Raw genomic sequence first — 18,665 nt, 5'->3', positions numbered from 1 at the left:
GTTGCCTAGGGAAGAGGAACACTCAGAAAGGCAGGAGGGAGGGTTTACTAAGGAACACAAGAGAGTCTTGAGGGTGTCGGGTATGCTCATGATCGTGATTGTGGTCGTGGTATCACAGGTATACATATGCCAAAACATTAAATTGCTTAAATGTATGTCCATAATAATTCAATAAAACTATTTCTAAGAAGAATATAGCAGGTACTTAATAAATATTTTCAAAATAAATAAAGTGGATGAAAATAAAAACAAATGCTAAGAAAGCAAAATCCTAGGAATAAATGGAAGCAGAAACCTCTTTTTTTTTTGAAGTAGGAACTCCTTATATCCTCCCTTCTTGAATAGTATTCTTTTCTGAATGAGAAACTGCAAGTGGAAAAGGAGGAATGAGCTATCAGGGAGCAAAGTCCCTCAGTATGGAGCTGCAGTGCCTTTTAGCCAAGAGGAACCACCTCTAAGTAGCCCGGATTTGGACGACTGTTGTCCTAATATACAAGCACTCTGCCACAGTCCCCCAGCTGCTGAATAATCTTTTTGAACTCATCTCAGAAATCTTGCCTCAAGGCACCTGGGCGGTGCAGTCCGTTGAGCCATGGACTCTTAGTTTTGTTCAGGTCATGATTTCAGCATCATGAGATCGAGCCCCATGTAGGGCTCCCGGCTCAGCACAGAAGAGTAGGCTTGAGATACTTTCTCCGTCTGCGCACCCCCGCCCTGACCCCGCCCCTCCCCCCCCGCACCCTCTCTCTAAAATAAATAAGTAAATAAATCTTAAAAAAGAAAAAAAAAGAAACGTTGCCTCATTTCTCCTTTTTATATAATCTTTACTTGTCATTAAATGTATATTGACCCTTTCTCTACAAATTAAGTTTGCTATAAATTTTTTAAGAACTAAGGAATGGCCACAGAGGTATCCTCAGCTCATCGGTCTTGGATGAAAAGTACCTTTCCTTGGATTGCTTGTCTTCTGTCTCCCAACTTCCCACTGAGATAGAAAAATCACTATCTCTATTTCATTTACCTCCCTTGCTCCTCTCTTTGAAATCTTAACTTCCACTCATCAACATTAATTTTAGCATCATCTGAATTAATGATGATGAATTAATTACACTTCTTTCATTAGCTACGTTCATGTGTTTTCTGTGACACTTCTTCATTATAAAAATAAATAAAATTTAAAAATAAAATATAAAATAAAAGTAAAGCATCTACTTACGTTTAAATAAAGTTAACCCTATGACTCACCTCATTTCCACCAACTGCCTTGGTTAAAATCACTGCAGAAGACACAGGGGGAGGCATGCAACCTACTGTCTGCAAACTGGAAAATAAAAGAAAATGCAATTATAAGGTTTTTTTTCAATTATAAACAGCAATTCCCAAACTAACATGCTCATGTTGCTATAACATCATTAAAGAACAAGCATGACATAATCATTTACTTCTTAGATTCAAACTGTAGTAAACTCTAGTACCTATTCTAAGTTTAGTTTTTATTAAATTACGTGTATATTCCCCAGATCATGACAAGAAGTCTATTCTCTTAGTTTAGGATAGAAAACACACTGCATAACAGGCAAATGAAACTGAGTAGTAAATGTAAATACTAAAGATATAAAACCTTACTTATCATCCAAAGCATGGATATACTTTCTACATAGATCAAATATACATTCTAGACATAGCGAGTAGCTGGCCTGACTAAAAATAGAAAATTCATATAGGGAACAGAGGACACAGATTTTAAGTGCAGGATTCCAGATGACCCCTACTCGCTATTGTAAGAATGTATCGTTTAAGCTTTATGAAATGAATTTACATTACCTCTGAAATTAGAAAAAAGAAAAAGAAAAGCTTTAATTCATTTTGACTGAAAACATGAGAAAACATTTTTAATAGAATTTCCAGTTCAAGTCTTCTTTTAAGATCTATTTTCCCAAAAAGACCTTAAGTTGTCTGTCTTATTATCAATTCCCAATCTCTGAGACTTTCTCATGATCCTCACTATTATCATCACTGATACTTACTAAGCATTTACCATTTGTAGTAGATAATATTCTAGATACTTTACTCACTTCTTCCTCACAAGTATTTAAGATAAATTCTATTATTATTCTCATTTTACTGAAAACTGAAGTTAAAAGAGAAGTTAAATAACTTGTCCAAATTCACAAAGCCACCTACTAAGGATTAAACTTTTATTCTGGAATCCAGGTTCAAAGACTTATCTAGGCCTACTATTCTAGCCTCTCTGCCTTCTATCTCTCCTACTACCAATACTAGGAACAGGTCCTCTCAGGTATTTTCAACCTTTCCCTCTCTTCTGGCCCCTTCCCTTGTATGTACAAAAAAGCAGAGTTCCCCTGTCTTAAAAAAAAAAAAAATCCCTAAACTATATAGTGAATACATATTCCATATGCATTCTATAGTTAGGATACTACATAAGCATGTCCTACACAAGTTAGGATCCTACACAGTATATTCCTATTCCTACCGTCAAGGATATTCAATACACAAATGTAAATAAGAAACAGCAAAATGAGTCCTGTTGCCATTACATTCTAGCCCTGACCACCATCTCCAAATTTGTAGCTGCCTGTGACTGCCACCTCAAACTAAACATGTCTAATATTTTCTAAAAAATCAATTTCACCTCTAACTTTACTTATTTCTGTCAATGGGATAGTTTTGGTATTTTTTTCTACTATTAAATTTGAAACTTTGGAGTTACATGGGGCTCCACTTGCTCCTCATAAACCAATTTATTACCACAACCAACTTTCCATTCTTTTCCATGACTGTTACCAGCACCCTCCTTCAGATGCTTTTTGCCCAAGTTTGCACTTCTTTAAATGAATGGTCTCTCTGCCTGCACTCTTTCGCTTTACATAGCAAGGTAAGAAGGATTGCTCCAAATATTTATTTATTTCCATGACTTAAACATGATCCTGAGGTAGGAGTCTGCAACTCCCTCAAGTTAACATACTGTGTACTCTCAAACTGGGGAGGGCAATGAGAAAAAGTGGGCTAGGAAGAACTTTCCCTGAGTTAGTTAGGCCAAGTGTGTACTCCTTCAAGCTTCATATCCTGAGGTGAGAATTATATCCTAGCTTCCTGAGACTATAAGCCCTACTCTACTAATAACACACCCAATACAATGCTGTCGGATTCATCTCTCTTAACGACCACTTTTGAGCATGTTGTTCTCTTGTTTAGTACATGTAAGAACTTCCCATCATCTACAGATGCAAACCCAAACTCCTCAGCCCAGTAGTTCAGGCCTTCTGCAACGCGGCTGTGAGGAAATGTTTTATCTTTACCTCCCACTAATGCCTGATTTTTGAACTCTCTACTTTAGGAATACACAACCTTAGCTGAACCTCTTACCCTTTAACTCATTACACCACTTATCTAACAAATCATATGCTGCCTCACTGTGGTTGCTTACTATTTTATATTTATATCTCCCACATATCCAACTACCCTGGATGTTCCCGGAATACACGAAAAATTAGTTAATATCTTCCTATTCCTTGAGTGCCCTTTACATGGGAAACACTCAGTAACTACTGGTTCTTAATATGCCTCATACATTGCCACTCTAAAATGATGTCATCATAGTTCTGTGGAATTTTATGCTTTTCCGTGAAAATTTTATGCTCATTCTCTCAAACTCAATCTGGCCAAACTAGCGGTCTTAATTTCGCCTTCTTGTCCTACTCTGTTTCTCCTCAGCTAAGAAAATGACGCCACCAATTACCCAGTGGCTCAGACCCAAAACCCAGAAGTCATCCTTGATTCCTCCCTGTCCTCCTCTCTCCACATCCTATCCCCCCACAGGTTCTGAGAGCTCTAATTTACAGTACATCCACCAATGCCCATTTCTCTCTGCTCCACGACAACCTTACTACAGGGGCCTCCAAGCTGCTCTCCTAGCCTTCTCTCAGTCCCTCTACTGTCTATTCTCCATGCAGCAGTCAGGATAATAATTTGAAAATATAAATCAGACCATGACATTCCCTCATTGAAATCCCTCCAGTAGCTTTCTGTCGCACGCAGAGTAAATCTGAATGCTTTTATCGTGGACCTACAAGGCTCTGTGTGTCCTGGCCCCTGCCTACCTTTCCAACTCCAAGTCATATTATTCTCCCTCGGTATCACCAGGCTCTGGCCATCAACATCATTTTCCTGACCCTAGAACACACCAGGCTTATTCCTCCCTTACAGCCTTTGCACATTCTTTTCTTAGGCCTAGAACATTCTATCTCTAGAACTCTGCCATCTAAATTAATCACTGGCCTGCCCACCTAATCACTTTCAACCATATCACAGTTTTACTTCCCATCACTTATCTCTATCTTAGTCATCTACCTACTTGTTTAGTGCCAATCACACCCAAGTCTTCTCAACCTTCAAAACTAATGGGCACTTTACCATTTTTGTTCACTATTGCTTCTCCAACACCTATAATAACTCCTGGCACATAGTGGGAAGTGAACAAGTGACTTCAATAGATGAATGAGTGATCTCAATTGAGATCCTCCACATCATTACCAAAGCAGACAGTAAAAGTATAAGTATCCTCATTATTATAGGCAGGGAAATTGAGGTTTAAATCTATTACATGACTTCTTCGAAGTCACACAGCAAGTTAGGGACAGGTCAGAAAGAGATCTCAGGGCTCTAAGTTCAGTGTTTTAACTATTAGACTATTATACCATGCTGCTAAAATGTGGTTAGTTTTAAACCACTTCAAATAATTTTTTAAATTCATTAAATCATTTTAATAAACATGGCTTTTTTAATGGAAGAAAAGTCTAATAAAAATCTATTGTTAATTCAACTATCATATCAAACATAGAACAAGTAAAAAATTAAGTGTTTGTTCCCTATATATATTTCTTCTCTCCTATACATTTAAAAAAATTTATTAGACTCACCTATTATCTATATACATTTGGTAAGATATAGAACGTACAATCTCTAGCACCCAACTGACAGCATATCTTACATCTTCTATTCCCTTCTATCTCTCTCCCAACACAGCTTTTTAAAATTCCCAGAACAGTGTCTATCCCAGAACCTTAAGATTAAACAGGAGGGTGTATTTTAAGATTGAGTTCTAATTAAGAGCACACTTATGTTGATGAGCACTGAGTAATATATAGAATTGTCAAGTCACTATATTATACACCTGAGACTAATATCACACTGTATGTTAACAATACCAAAATTACAACTTAAAAAAATTTACTAATAAAACCCTTAGAAATAAGAAAAAAAAGATCATGTTATAAAATTCTTTGATGAATCTCCTTGATGAACATGATCATTTTAAAAGATAATAATTTTTCAAGTGTTTTATTTCCTTATAAAATACCACACATAAGCCCTTTTGTATGTAGTTGCCACAGATGCCCCATTAAAAGTGGACCCCTCAAAATATTTAAACATACCCTTTTAGAAGCCATTCATTGATGGGTGTGATTGATAAAAGCTGAAGAAAAAGCCATATTGTTGCTGGGAAGAATGCAAGTGTGAAGATCTGAATGAAAAGGTGCAGTTTTATATGCACCAAAGCACTGGTCAGCTCCTGCAAAAAGGAAAGACACAAAACAGCAAAGGGTAAGAAAACTATTTTTCTGAAGAGAGACTGATACTAAAATGATATCGAATAAATTAGTTTGTAATTTGGAGTTATTTCAGAGCTAAATTCTTTACCTCTAAGTAGATGCATAACAGACAGACTTTAAGGGGGAAAAGAGGTATTTTTATACAAAATTTCTGAAATATTCTATTTTTTTCTGAATATACAATATACCCCAACAATTCAGATTTGTATAATTCTGGACCAAGTACCTTTACATTAGTATAGACCTGAGGATTGTTGACACTATGAACAAACATGTACATAACTACTTAAGGACCTATCTCATTTTAATCAAATACAATTAATCTCTAAGAAGGCCTCACTTTGCCAAGATGTTACCAAATCTAAGCACAAATCATAATTTTTTTAAAATGTTTTCCCCAACAACATTTTATAATTCAAAATGGCTTTTTCCCCCAAAATCAACTTTCTGGATTTCTTTGCTAATGTTAACTAAACAGAGGCCATGTGCCATGCTCTGAGCTTGTCACTTTATGAATGTTATCTCATTTAATCCTCACGGCAGCCCCACTAGATATTATTAACCTATTTTACTAAGGAGGAAATTGAGATGAGAGCCATCATACAGTGCAGCTCAGAATCAAACTCATTTCTGGTATGCTAGCAAACTCATGTCCGCTTCTTCCATCATGCCACACTACTGCCCCGGATGGAAGAAATTCACACTCAACACGATAAGCCAGGCACATGCTATATGTCTCACAGCTAAAAAAGGACAATGAGTTAAATTTGGGGGGTTCAAATATGTACAAACTAACAAGCACTTGCATTTGAATTTCTTTGAGTTACAGTGTTATTCAGTTGAAATAAAACAAACTCAGAAAGTAGGAGAAAAAATACTATAAAAATAAGTACTATAAAAAAAGTCCTATAAAATATGCAAGAAGTCATTAAAGCACAAAGATGCCAGAGATTCACCAGTTATAACCTCCAGTTATAAGCATAGCACTGGAATGTCTCCCCTAGTTCAAGTAAGACATTCAAGGAATCCTGAGCCTCCGAGACATTAGCCAAAGTGTACCAGTTTAATGGACAGTAGGTTAATGCAGACTCTGATTGCCACATTCAGGGATCTGTCTTATCGGCTCCCACTACCTATCTCCCTGTGTGAAGACACAGAGCCGTGCCAGTGTGGTTGCAAAACATCTCTAATGACATCTAAGGAATTCCTGGCAAACTGGGTCTCATCTTGTTTGGACAAATGGGAAGCACCGCGCAGACCAGAAGCCACACCAGGTCCACGGATCAGATCTAAGATCAAAGGAGCCATCCTTACACTGTATCAGAATTCTTAAAGTTTCACCCAGAGAAAAGATGAGCACCAGCAGTTCCAAGAATGCTCGGCAGTGTCAAAACCAAATCCCACTCAAATATAGTCAGAGGTATTTGATAAATACCAAGTAAATATTTATATTTTAATTTTTTAACTGTAACAAAATGATTAGCCAGAATGCAGTTACTAAGGAATTTCCATATATTTTAGTTAGTTATATGAAACAGCAGTACTTTTCTGAAAAGTAACTTGGGAATATATATCAAGGACTATAATATGATTCACATTCTTAGACCCCAAAATGTTATGTCTAGATACTTATCCTAAGGATGTAAAATGTGGTTATAAGTATTTATATACAGAATTGATCACAACAGCATCATCTATTATAGTAAAAATCAGGAAACAAGTTAAAAGTCCAAAAATGGGTGAATAAATAACGTAAGGTATAACAAGACTGTTATGAGCTAGTGAAAACCATGTTAAAACTGTGCAGACAAGCACGTGGTAATACAAGATCTCTTCCCTACTTAACCAGTAGAAGTATAAATTGGCACAACCTAGGGACAGCAATCTGGCAATTCATTCCTTCAGTCAACAAACACTTACTGAGAACCTGACACTCTTCTAGGTACTTGGAGTATCTGTCACAACTTATACTGCACATAATATTTGACTTAGCATTTCTACTTCTAGGAATTAATCCTTCATGTTTTCTCCCAAAGGTGGGGAAAATGGGCAATTTTTAGGTCATCCTGTACAGCATTTTTGTAATAGCGAAACTTAAAAATTACCTAAATGTCTGTCAATGAGGACTAGTAAAATACATCATGACACATTCATAAAATGGAATGCTTTCCAGCATACAAAAAGAAACAAGGAGTTCTTTATGTATTGATTTGAAACAATCTCCAAGATAGTTTTTTTAAGTAAAACAAGACAGGGTGGCAAGCAGTACAAACACCACAGCTTGAAAGGGGGGCACATGTGTTTTACACAAAATATCTCTGGAAAGATACAAACTATTAACATTCGTTATCTCCAGATACCTGAAAGAGGGGAGAAAAGACTTCTCATCATATATACCTTTGTACCCTTTGATTTATATTCATAAAAGTAAACAAAATGTGAATTTTATATACATGAACAAAAGTTAAATTAATATATTAAATTATATGAAAAATCATAATTATACAATGTTACACGGGAAAAAAGATTATATGTGTGGACATAAGTGATACATATGCAAGTATATGGATCAAGTACACATATATGTACACTTGCATATATACAATTGTTTAAAATATTTCCTTTTTAGGGGCGCCTGGGTGGCACAGCAGTTAAGCGTCTGCCTTCGGCTCAGGGCGTGATCCCGGCATTGTGAGATCGAGCCCCACATCATGCTCCTCTGCTATGAGCCTGCTCCTTCCTCTCCCACTCCCCCTGCTTGTGTTCCCTCTCTCGCTGGCTGTCTCTATCTCTGTCAAATAAATAAATAAAATCTTTTAAAAAAAATAAATAAAATAAAATATTTCCTTTTTAAATATTCTATATGTAAAACATGTTAGGAAAAAAGGGACTAAAAATCACAGAGATGTTAATACTAGTTGTTTTTAATTTTTCTAATCCTTCCACAATGGGGAAATACCACTTTTATAATCAGAAAAAGTCATAAAAAACAAAATGTATTTAAAAATACTAGCTGATCTAATAAATGACAATTATAAGCAATTGCCATTGTATCAGAACAATGGAACAGTAAAGAATCCAGTGAAATGAATCACAAAGGCTGACCATGTTGGGTCATGAGGGGCCTCTTGACAACAGGGAAATAACAGGCATAAAGTATTCCTAAGAAAGATTTTCAAGCCCAGCATTATATTTTCCATATATTCTTCATATAACCATAAAGATAAATTAAGGTAACAATGGAAAAGAAAAAGCAAGTGAACCCTATAATAACCAAAAGAGTATTATTCCATACATGCCCAAGCAGAATTTAGGGCCACATACTCAAATAAATGCCATCACCAATAATTGAAATTTGATTCTGCATGACATTTTATTTATTCACATGTAATACAGGTCAAATTCCATTAAAATAAACTTAAGGAGATACTCCAAATACTGATTATACCAGAGTTATCACTGACAGTATCAAGAATTGCTTCAAATCAGGGGCTCTGACTGAGATGTAGAAATATTTTTATTACATACCAATTTCCCTTCTAACCCTTATTTGACCTTTATTTGATTCACTTTCTGAGATTCAGTCTCATAGCTCTGGGCTGGAAATAAGCAGCAAGAACCTAAAGTTTAAAATTTGCTATATTTACTTCTAAGGTAATAGAACTTCAAACAATGATCTGTTTAGGAAAATAAGGAAAGACCTGTATATTCTGCCCTACTCAGGACCCTTTCCAAGCCCTGAGCATTTTGCTCATCTTTGTTTCCAACACAGCGCCAAACACAGTGTCTTGTAGCCACAGGCATTTCATAGGTATTATGAGATGCATAGGTTTATATGAGATTGATCCTGCCATGGCTTGCTAAGTGTCAAGTCCTCTGAAACTGTAGCTCCCAATTAGCTAAACATAAAATATATTGCAAATGTGACTTATTTGACTTTAATACAACAAATTTTCAGAAAACATTTCAACAGGTATTTTCAAATCTAGAAATCAATGGTCATAAAACTGAAGACAGCATTAAATCTTTTTAGTATTAACACAGAGTTCTTAACGATTTTAATAAATTAGCAAAACAAAGTTTAGAATATATATCATTACATCAATGTATGGGTAATCCTACATGAAATGTTCAGGATAAATCAAACTTGAATGGGACCAATGTAAATGCTCTCAAATAAACTCAAGTCAATAATAACTTACTGTCTCCTGTGTGTGAAAATGCACTATTCTAATAAGGCTCAAAAATGGCAGTCCCAGCAGAAATAAACGTAAGATTATTAACTAGAAAACAAATAACAAGATTGCTACCTCCTAATTTACAACTGTTCGGTTGCCCAGGAAATTAGCGGGGCTTAAAGATGGTTTAACATTATACAATCATGCAATCTAGAACATCTTAAGTTAAATGTCTCCTGAAAATGACTTAATGTAGTATAGTTTGAAAAGGGCCATTGATGGAAGAAATGGCTTTGATGGCTACTTAGATACCGTGATAAAGCACAGGATTAAGGCATTTCATCATTAGATCCAAATTAGCTGGATGACTCTAAAGGTTTCCTAGGTGCTTACAGAAGAATTTGGTCCTTAGAGAACTGCTCATAAGCTGTGACATTCTTCCTTCTTAAACTCCTGCATCCCACAAAATTGGCTGCTTTACAGAATCACATTAAGCAAGAAGCGAGAAGTGAGAGAATCAAGTCTCTTGGCAGATTTCTCATGAAATAAGTAACAGCTGTAGCCGTTAAGCAACTGCCAGGGGACATAGAGCAACGTCCCAAGAAGAGGACTTAGGTAAGGCAGCTGCTCCGCAAAGGGCATTAGCCACAACCAGCAGGAAGACCTCCAAGGAAGAACAGTCCAGCACCATGGGAGTAGCAAATATTGTTCTGTACCATTAGGCCCCAAATTCGAGAACCAACAGAACGAAGATGTTGACAGAAAAAGTCTGTGCCCTCTAAGAACTGATCATAGTCCTTTCATGTCAATATAATTTGCAAAAACTAGATTTAACATATTTAGGAAATTCTGTCCCATGTCAGTTATTTTCAGAAGAACAGTCAGGATATTCAGGATATTCAAAAATTTTGAGACAAGTTTATCAGATACTACACAGGGATGCCATCTATATAAAAAATGCTCCAATAGAAAGATTTATACCAACCAGGTAACTACAGAATACATAAATTTAGTAAAACCATACTTTTTCCATGTTGCTATTAGGATGGTCAAAGAAGGAGGTAATTAATTTGGTCCTCATTCAAATCATACTGAAAAGAAAATAAGTAAGACAAGACAAGATGTTGAAACAAAATTTTGACTTTTAAAGCTATTTCAAAAAAAAAAAATCCTTGCATAGTAAGATTTCCCTATCTACCTAAGAATAAGCACCTTAGAATAAGAACTTTAAAAACCCGAAGTAATTTCTTCAAAAATAAATAGGTATTTTTCTCCTTTTTCCCCTTCTATTATAAGTCAAGAGAGAATCATAAATTCTATTCATTCCTCTCTTCGATATGAAAAATGTCTGATTTCTTGGGGTGCCTGGGTGGCTCAGTCATCAAGTGTCTGCCTTCAGCTCAGGTCATGATCCCAGGGTCCTGGGATCGAGCCCCTCGTCGGGCTCCCTGCTCAGCGGGAAGCCTGCTTCTCCCTCTCCAACTCCCCCTGCTTGTGTTCCCTCTCTTGCTGTGTCTCTCTCTGTCAAATAAATAAAATCTTTAAAAAAAAATGTCTGATTTCTCTCATTCTAGGAGAATCCCATGTTCAGCGACACTTGGATCAATAAATAACATTATCTACATGTCTTCATGATGAATTGTGACATAGAATGAAAAATCCCAATTTCTCTCTTAAAACATTTATTAATATTTAATAGATATGCCAGCAAAGAATATACTATAAAACATACAAATTAGTTAAAAGGTATAACATCACTTGAGCAGCATGAGTGCGGCCTGACAACATAAGTTCATCCACAATAGTTATGGAAACCTGACTAAACATCAACAACTTAAATGTGCTATAGCATTCATCACCATAGTCACCACCATAATCTGAGGAAGACCTAAAGTAGATGCTTCCTTCAGTTCAGTTGCCGTATTAAAAACATACCCATTATAACCACACCCTCAGGGTCCGCGTTGTTCAATTGCAAAATTTCTATAATACGCAGGTTCAAAACACAGTCCTTTGCAGAAGTTCAAGTTCTCTTTTGTTACAGTGATGCCTTTAAACCATAGTAACACATATCTTTACAAAAGGATTCTGAAATTTCAAACTAATAAGCAGAAATTAAATTTCTCTCCCTGCTTATCACATGCACCATAGGCGACAGTACCTCTGTTTTTAACGATAGTCCACTGTTAAAGAATATTGTTGCAACAGCAATGTAGGAGACGGTTATTTCTGGCTTCAGTGGTCCTAAAGAGAGAGAAATGAGTTACTGTTAGATAAGAATTTCCAGCAGATAACTCAGTATGAAAGAAGAATCCACTGGGGGAGGGCAAATAGTACTTCAAATCTTAGTGTTGCCCTAGTATACTACTGTTCTGACAGAGTTAAGCATTCACTGTGATGCAGTCTAACTCCGAAGGGGATTTTCCAGAAGGCAAGAACCGTGGCTGTCCAGTTCAGCACAGGATCCTCAGAGCAGAAGAACACTCTCCTGGGTGAGAGCAGAGAGGCAACATCCTTTAGTATCAGGACCTAATTGCATCTGCCATAGTAACAGTTTTTATGCAACAATCAAAATTCTCCAAACCAAAAAAAAAAAAAAAAGAGAGAGAATCAGTGGAAGAGGCTCCCTTCTCTTTAGCAACTATTACTTTACTCCTTCTAGGATACCAGCAATAAAAGCTTCTATTCATGCACACATTCAATTCCGCCCAAGGGTATTCATTTCTACAAATATTTATTGAGCACTGACTACGTGAATGGGCACTTACTATGTGAATGAGATAATGCATATAGAGTAATAGAGTACTAACAGTAGGTTAGGTTTGCAATTATTATTACACTGTGTCAAGCCCTGGCTACACTGTAGTGAACCAAACAGTCCTAATCTTTGCCCTCTGGAAAATCCTCTCTGGAATTAGGCTGGCATCATCCCAAATGTGTTAACGCTATGAGGACAATAGCAGCAACCCTGATATTCACTTCTTTTTTTGTAGCCTGTATACAATTGTCTTAAAGACCTAATGTGTTAACCAAAGAACAACATTCTTTAAAAGATGTAGTCTGAGAAAATGCCATTTTGTATTTAGGTACCAGTGGTTCTCCAGCAGCTGCAATTTTGTCTCCCACAGACATTTGGCAATGTTTGGAAACTCTTTTTGGTTGTTATAACTCAGCAAGTGTCGTGTGTTACTGGCATCTAGTAGACAGAGATCAGGAGTTCTGCTAAACAACCTAGAAGACACAGGACAGCCCTCCCAACAACAATGAATTATCATGTCCAAAATGGCAATAGTGCTGAGGTTGAGAAATTCTGGTATATGCCAACATTTTAAAATCTGATCATCTCATATTTGACATTCTATTCAGCCCTCTCGTGCTGAGTTAAATAATGTCCTCCAAAATTCACATCCACCGAGAACCTATGAATGTGACCTTATTTGGAAATTGGTTCTTTGCANATTCACATCCACTGAGAACCTATGAATGTGACCTTATTTGGAAATTGGTTCTTTGCAGATGTAAGCAAGTCAAGATCAGGTCTTACTGGATTACGGTGGACCCTAATCCAATGACTAGTATTCTTACAAGTAGAGATAAATTTGGACAAAGTCACACACAGAGGGAAGATGGTCATGTGAAGACAGAGGGAAAACCTGGAGTTACATCATCATAAGCCGAGAACACCAAAGACAACTGGCAACTGCCACAAGCCAGAGCCAGGAAGTAGTCATCCCTAGAGCCTTCAGTGGGAGCATGGCCCTTGACTTCAGAATTCCAGTCTCCAAAATAATTTCTGGAAAATAAATCTCTGTTGTTCTACGCCACCCAGTTTGTGTGAATTTGGTGTGGCAGCACTAGTAAACTAAGACCCTCCCTCATGCAACAAGACCACAAGCATAGCGCCTCCGTTCCCTGCAGCCCTCCACCATACCCACAGGAATTGCTCGATAAACAAGACCAAGCTCAGGAAAGATCAGCATTCAGTCAACAAATATTTACTAAGCAACTCTGGGATTTTAGGCATTTGTACTACAACAATGAATAAAAAGAAACAAAGATCTTCTCAAACATACCAATAAATTCTTGTATATACGTGGCATTTAAACAAATTATTTTACTAAGATCTGAGAAAAGAGAGCAAAAGGAAGGAGGCAAGCACAAAAGGCATTACATTCCAAGGCAGTAAAAGTGTTCCAAAACTTAAAAAGAGGTGCATTTTCTATACTTGTGAGTGAATCTGTCTCTGCAACTCACACTTGGAAATATTTTCTCTACAACTGAGGAAGCTGATTCGGGAACAGATTTTAAAGTCAAGGAATCTGGGCGCCTGGATGGCTCAGCAGTGAGGTATCTGCCTTCGCTCAGGTCATGATCCCGGGGACCAGGGATCGAGGCCCACATCAGCCTCCCTGCTCAGCGGGGAGCCTGCTTCTCCCTCTCCCGCTCCTCCTGCTCGTGTTCTTTCTCTCTCTGTGAAATTAATAAATAAAATCTTTAAAAATAAATTAAATTAAATTAAAAAAATTAAGTCAAGGAATCTGACTTGTTTTGGAAGTAAATGCCTTCCAGGAATTTTAAATACCTTGGTTGTTTGAACTCATTTTTATTTTCCTGCAATCCCTTGCTTTTTATGAGACCTTATTCTTGTCAACAACACCTCTGTCCACAGTGGCGCCCCAGAATTTCTCTACAGGATGAGTTAAAATTAGCAATGTGGTCACAAGGGAGAGCAGGGGACATGTCCCAAGATGTACCTCTACAGCAAGGACACGGTTTACCTAGACGGCATGTTCCTTTGGGGCAGCTAAAGCGTCTGCCTTAGTTGGCTAACAACTATATTTCTTTAAGAAGCTATCTCTTCCATGCTACACACACACACATACACACACACACACACACATATAAATACACATGATAACTATGAACTAACTGGCATAATTCAGTGGAATGATTCCTGGCTGTTAAATTCTAGAGACGGGGTACACTGTCTTTTGTATTAGATGCACATCTAAACAATTTAATCCATGGAAGAACATGGTGAGGATATTCCATGGCTTCCTATAATGTACCTTTTAAAAAGGAAGAAGGGGGGATGCCTGAGAGGCTCAATCGGTTAAGTGTTGAATTATTCATTTCAACTAGGTCATGATCNAGCGTCTGCCTTAGTTGGCTAACAACTATATTTCTTTAAGAAGCTATCTCTTCCATGCTACACACACACACACACACACACNGCTACACACACACACATACACACACACACACACACATATAAATACACATGATAACTATGAACTAACTGGCATAATTCAGTGGAATGATTCCTGGCTGTTAAATTCTAGAGACGAGGTACACTGTCTTTTGTATTAGATGCACATCTAAACAATTTAATCCATGGAAGAACATGGTGAGGATATTCCATGGCTTCCTATAATGTACCTTTTAAAAAGGAAGAAGGGGGGATGCCTGAGAGGCTCAATCGGTTAAGTGTTGAATTATTCATTTCAACTAGGTCATGATCTCAGGGTCTTGAGATCCAGCCCCTCGCTGGGCTCTGTGCTGGACGAGGAACCTGCTTAAGATCTCTCTCCCTCTCCCATTGTCCTCCTCCGCCTCTCTCTCCCTCTCTTAAAAAAAAGGTGGGGGGAAGAAGGAATTAATTCTGACTTGGAGAAACCTAAAGCCCCTTTGAGATGTGATCAACTGAAATGCTAACAGATTGCCTAAGTTGGGAATGGGGACCTAGAAGTTACACAGGGCTGAAATAAAAATTTGGTAAATATTTGCCCAGAGGTGAGAGTTGAGACTACATATAAAAATGAGATTTGGCCTCTATCCAAGATAATGATTATATCCTCCATGTCACCAAAATACATCTGAATGAGACCTGAATCTTAAAATGGCTATAAAGTTCAAAGTAGAAATAAAAGTTTTAGCTTTTCCTTTAAACAAAAGCAAAAAAAAAAAAAAAAAGTTTCTCAGTGAAAATGGAATAGGGTAGCAAAATCAGAAGAAAAATTAGCCAGAAAAATGAAGTAATTTTTGGGCTCCCCAAATCCATGCTTTTTAATGGGGGAGATAAAAGAAAATGATTAGGAATGCTTAAGAATGCAAGGAACTATTACCATTTCATAAAATCTACTCATCACCAAGTAAACTTCACTTGTAAATCTAATTTAAGATATTACTGCTATAATATAACAAAAAAAATTATTAAAAAAAGTTATTAATGCTAACACACTTAAGCTTCAACATGTTTCTGCTTATGTTTCTTAATGGAAAACATGCAGTTTTCTTTGAGGATTTATGTCTTATTAATGTCAATAATCTAAATTAAGAGGCAGGTAGAAATGAGAAACTTACTCTGTACTTCCAAAGAAGGAAACCTTTCTCTTCCCGAGAATGAATAGCACAGTGTTAGACTCTGGTAAACTCTAAGGCGTGCATGGCTCAGGGCTTCCCTGGGTTGCGCTGGAACTGGAGCAGGTTATCAACACCTCAGAATCTACACATTTACATTTGCTCTGGCTCTTTATTTTCAACTTCTTCTATATTTTTAAAAATGAAATGTACCTGAGTGAAAAGGACAGTGAACTAAGAATGAAATTATCTAGGCTAGTACATGTTACACTTTTTCCCATTTGGACCGTCATTCAACTTCTCTAATTTTCAAGTTTCCATTATCTATAAATTTCCTGTGATACCTAACTCACCTGTTGGCTATACAGACTATTTTTAAAGGATGGTCAGATCATAGGTATGATACTTTAAGTGCAGAAGTCTTGCACTTAAATCACTTCATTATAAAGACTGTTGTCGTTAAAGTGTTGATCCAGGTAAAGTTGAAGTGAACATCTTAACAAATTTAAGACTACCAAAACTTTTCCTATTTAAAAGAATGTCTAGAAAACTGTTCTACTGAAAATCATTCAGTCAATGTAAGTGCGCTAAAAATCACATTCCCAAGTGTACAGAGCCCATATATGGAACCTTCGACTGAAAATTACAAGTACAAAAAAACAAAAATAAAAAAATTAAAATTACAAGTACAAAGAGGTGCTTTGGGGGCACCTGTGTGGCTCAGTTGGTTAAGTGTCTGCCTTCAGCTCAGATCATGTCCTGGGATAAGCCCCGCATCGCATGGGGTTTCCTGTTCAGTGTGGAGTCTGCCTCCCCCTCTCCACCTGCCTCTTCCCCAGCTCATGCTCTCTCTTGCTCTCACTCTCTCTCAAATAAATAAATAAAATCTTAAAAAAAAATGACCATTTGACCATTCTAAAGAGCAAGATGTAATAGAAACATTTTCAGCAACCATTACTCTCCTTATTCCTAGATCTTTGTTGTTTTAAACTTGTGAAGTGAAAGTGTTATTTGGTACTATTTGGAGGTTTATTTTTATTTAAGAGGTTTCACAGGTGGGAAGGTCAATTAAAAGCTCAACAGAATTATCAAGAACTTAGCCTGACAGTCTATATAAGAAATCCCAAACAACCTTTGTTCTACTTTTTGGAAAAAGTAACTTTTACACATGGACAGTTATCAAATCACAATATTAGCTGATTCTGCTCCACTCTTTTGGGCTAAAATTGAGGCACTGAAAATGTCTTTATTGCATAGAGCCCTTCTTTAGAATAGTCATTTATTTTAAATTATTTTTTGCCAAGAAAATTGTGTGGGTTTTGCAACTAGTATGAAAAAAAAGGGAGAGCCCTGGTGTCCAGTGCCTCTTCCTTGAGCTAGCTAACTAACCAAGGATGAGTCACATGACCTCAGGTCTCAGTATCTTCAACTGTAAAGGCAGCTTGTTGGCTTAAAATACTTAAAGGTCCCTTTCAGCTCTTAACATTCTACTCTTATAATTAAACAAAGAAATGAATTATCCTGGATTAATGCCATAAGTACCAGTAAAAATCAGAAGCAATATTTCTAAGATACAATAATATACCAAAACTTCAAGAAGCAGACTCAGAAGGAACAAATAAGATTACAGAAACCATCTTACAGATTCCACTTCAAAGAAGCCCTAGGAAAATGATTCAGCGTTCAATAACCCTTCTTCCCACAGCATCCTGGGAATGTAAGATAAAAATATTTTACCAAAGCTAGCCCCTGCAGATTTAAACTTAAAGATAATACATCACCTGTAATTACACCTTAACAATGAGCAAATAAAAGATCTAACACCACAAGCTAGAAAGTGTGCTACTGAACCTAGTTAAGTGTACAGTCCAGATCACCACAAAGACACTCTAACTTTAATGCTTCCTATTCAGTTAGCTCTAGGGACAGAGGGTATTCATTTGACAGAACTTGAAATGCCAGCATTCACAAGTTTTCCAAAAGCTCCCAGGGAAGCTAGGTCAAAGATCTTCAGAAGGAGAAACCATGGTGAATATCAGCTTTATTCTCAGATACACATTCTACACATTTTGTACTCAATTGAAGATAGAAGGAAAAAACATAAAATAAATAAAAAGTTTTAATCTTCATAATCTTTGTTCAAATAATTCCTTTTAAAATATTTCCGGAAGCTACTTCTATATGGAGAGATCAAGGGTAGATGGTAGAAGGAACCATTGTTCTAATGAGAGATCATTTCATTCACTTCCAACATGTTTTAACAAAGAGGTGCATATTACTTTAAATAGCATCCTGAGCAGTTCCTAAAAGACTGTGTGTGCTCAATTCTGTCCTTAGTTGTCCCTGTTGTATGACTGACCTATTAAAACTGTCAATAAAGGTGGAAACTGATAAGGTCAAAAAGACAATGAATTAAAGAAATTCAATTAATGTTTATGAGAAGTAGGACATGATTGTCTACGGGTGCAAAGTCAGGGAGGAGAATAAAAGACTA

General features: G+C 36.8%; 1 protein-coding gene across 6 annotated transcripts in view; it reads right to left on the bottom strand.

Annotated features, from left to right (window-relative positions):
• The window catches only part of SLC10A7 (solute carrier family 10 member 7), a 260,057-nt gene that overhangs the window by 240,330 nt on the left and 1,062 nt on the right, over positions 1-18,665 (bottom strand). For 5 of the 6 annotated variants that reach the window (XM_034661552.1, XM_034661551.1, XM_002916240.4 and 2 more), the window contains exons 2-4: positions 11,973-12,055; positions 5,457-5,593; positions 1,246-1,321 (exon numbers count right to left, since the gene is read on the bottom strand). In XM_034661552.1, the coding sequence (XP_034517443.1) occupies positions 1,246-1,321; positions 5,457-5,593; positions 11,973-12,055 (296 nt within the window). Of the gene's footprint in view, positions 1-1,245; positions 1,322-5,456; positions 5,594-11,972; positions 12,056-18,665 lie in introns of those variants that run through there. The other variant, XM_019796423.2, reaches the window with a different exon arrangement.

The sequence above is a fragment of the Ailuropoda melanoleuca genome, chromosome 5 (genome assembly GCF_002007445.2).
Source record: "Ailuropoda melanoleuca isolate Jingjing chromosome 5, ASM200744v2, whole genome shotgun sequence".
In the NCBI taxonomy this organism is placed as follows: domain Eukaryota; kingdom Metazoa; phylum Chordata; class Mammalia; order Carnivora; family Ursidae; genus Ailuropoda; species Ailuropoda melanoleuca.
This window is presented reverse-complemented; position numbering and strand designations above follow the sequence as displayed.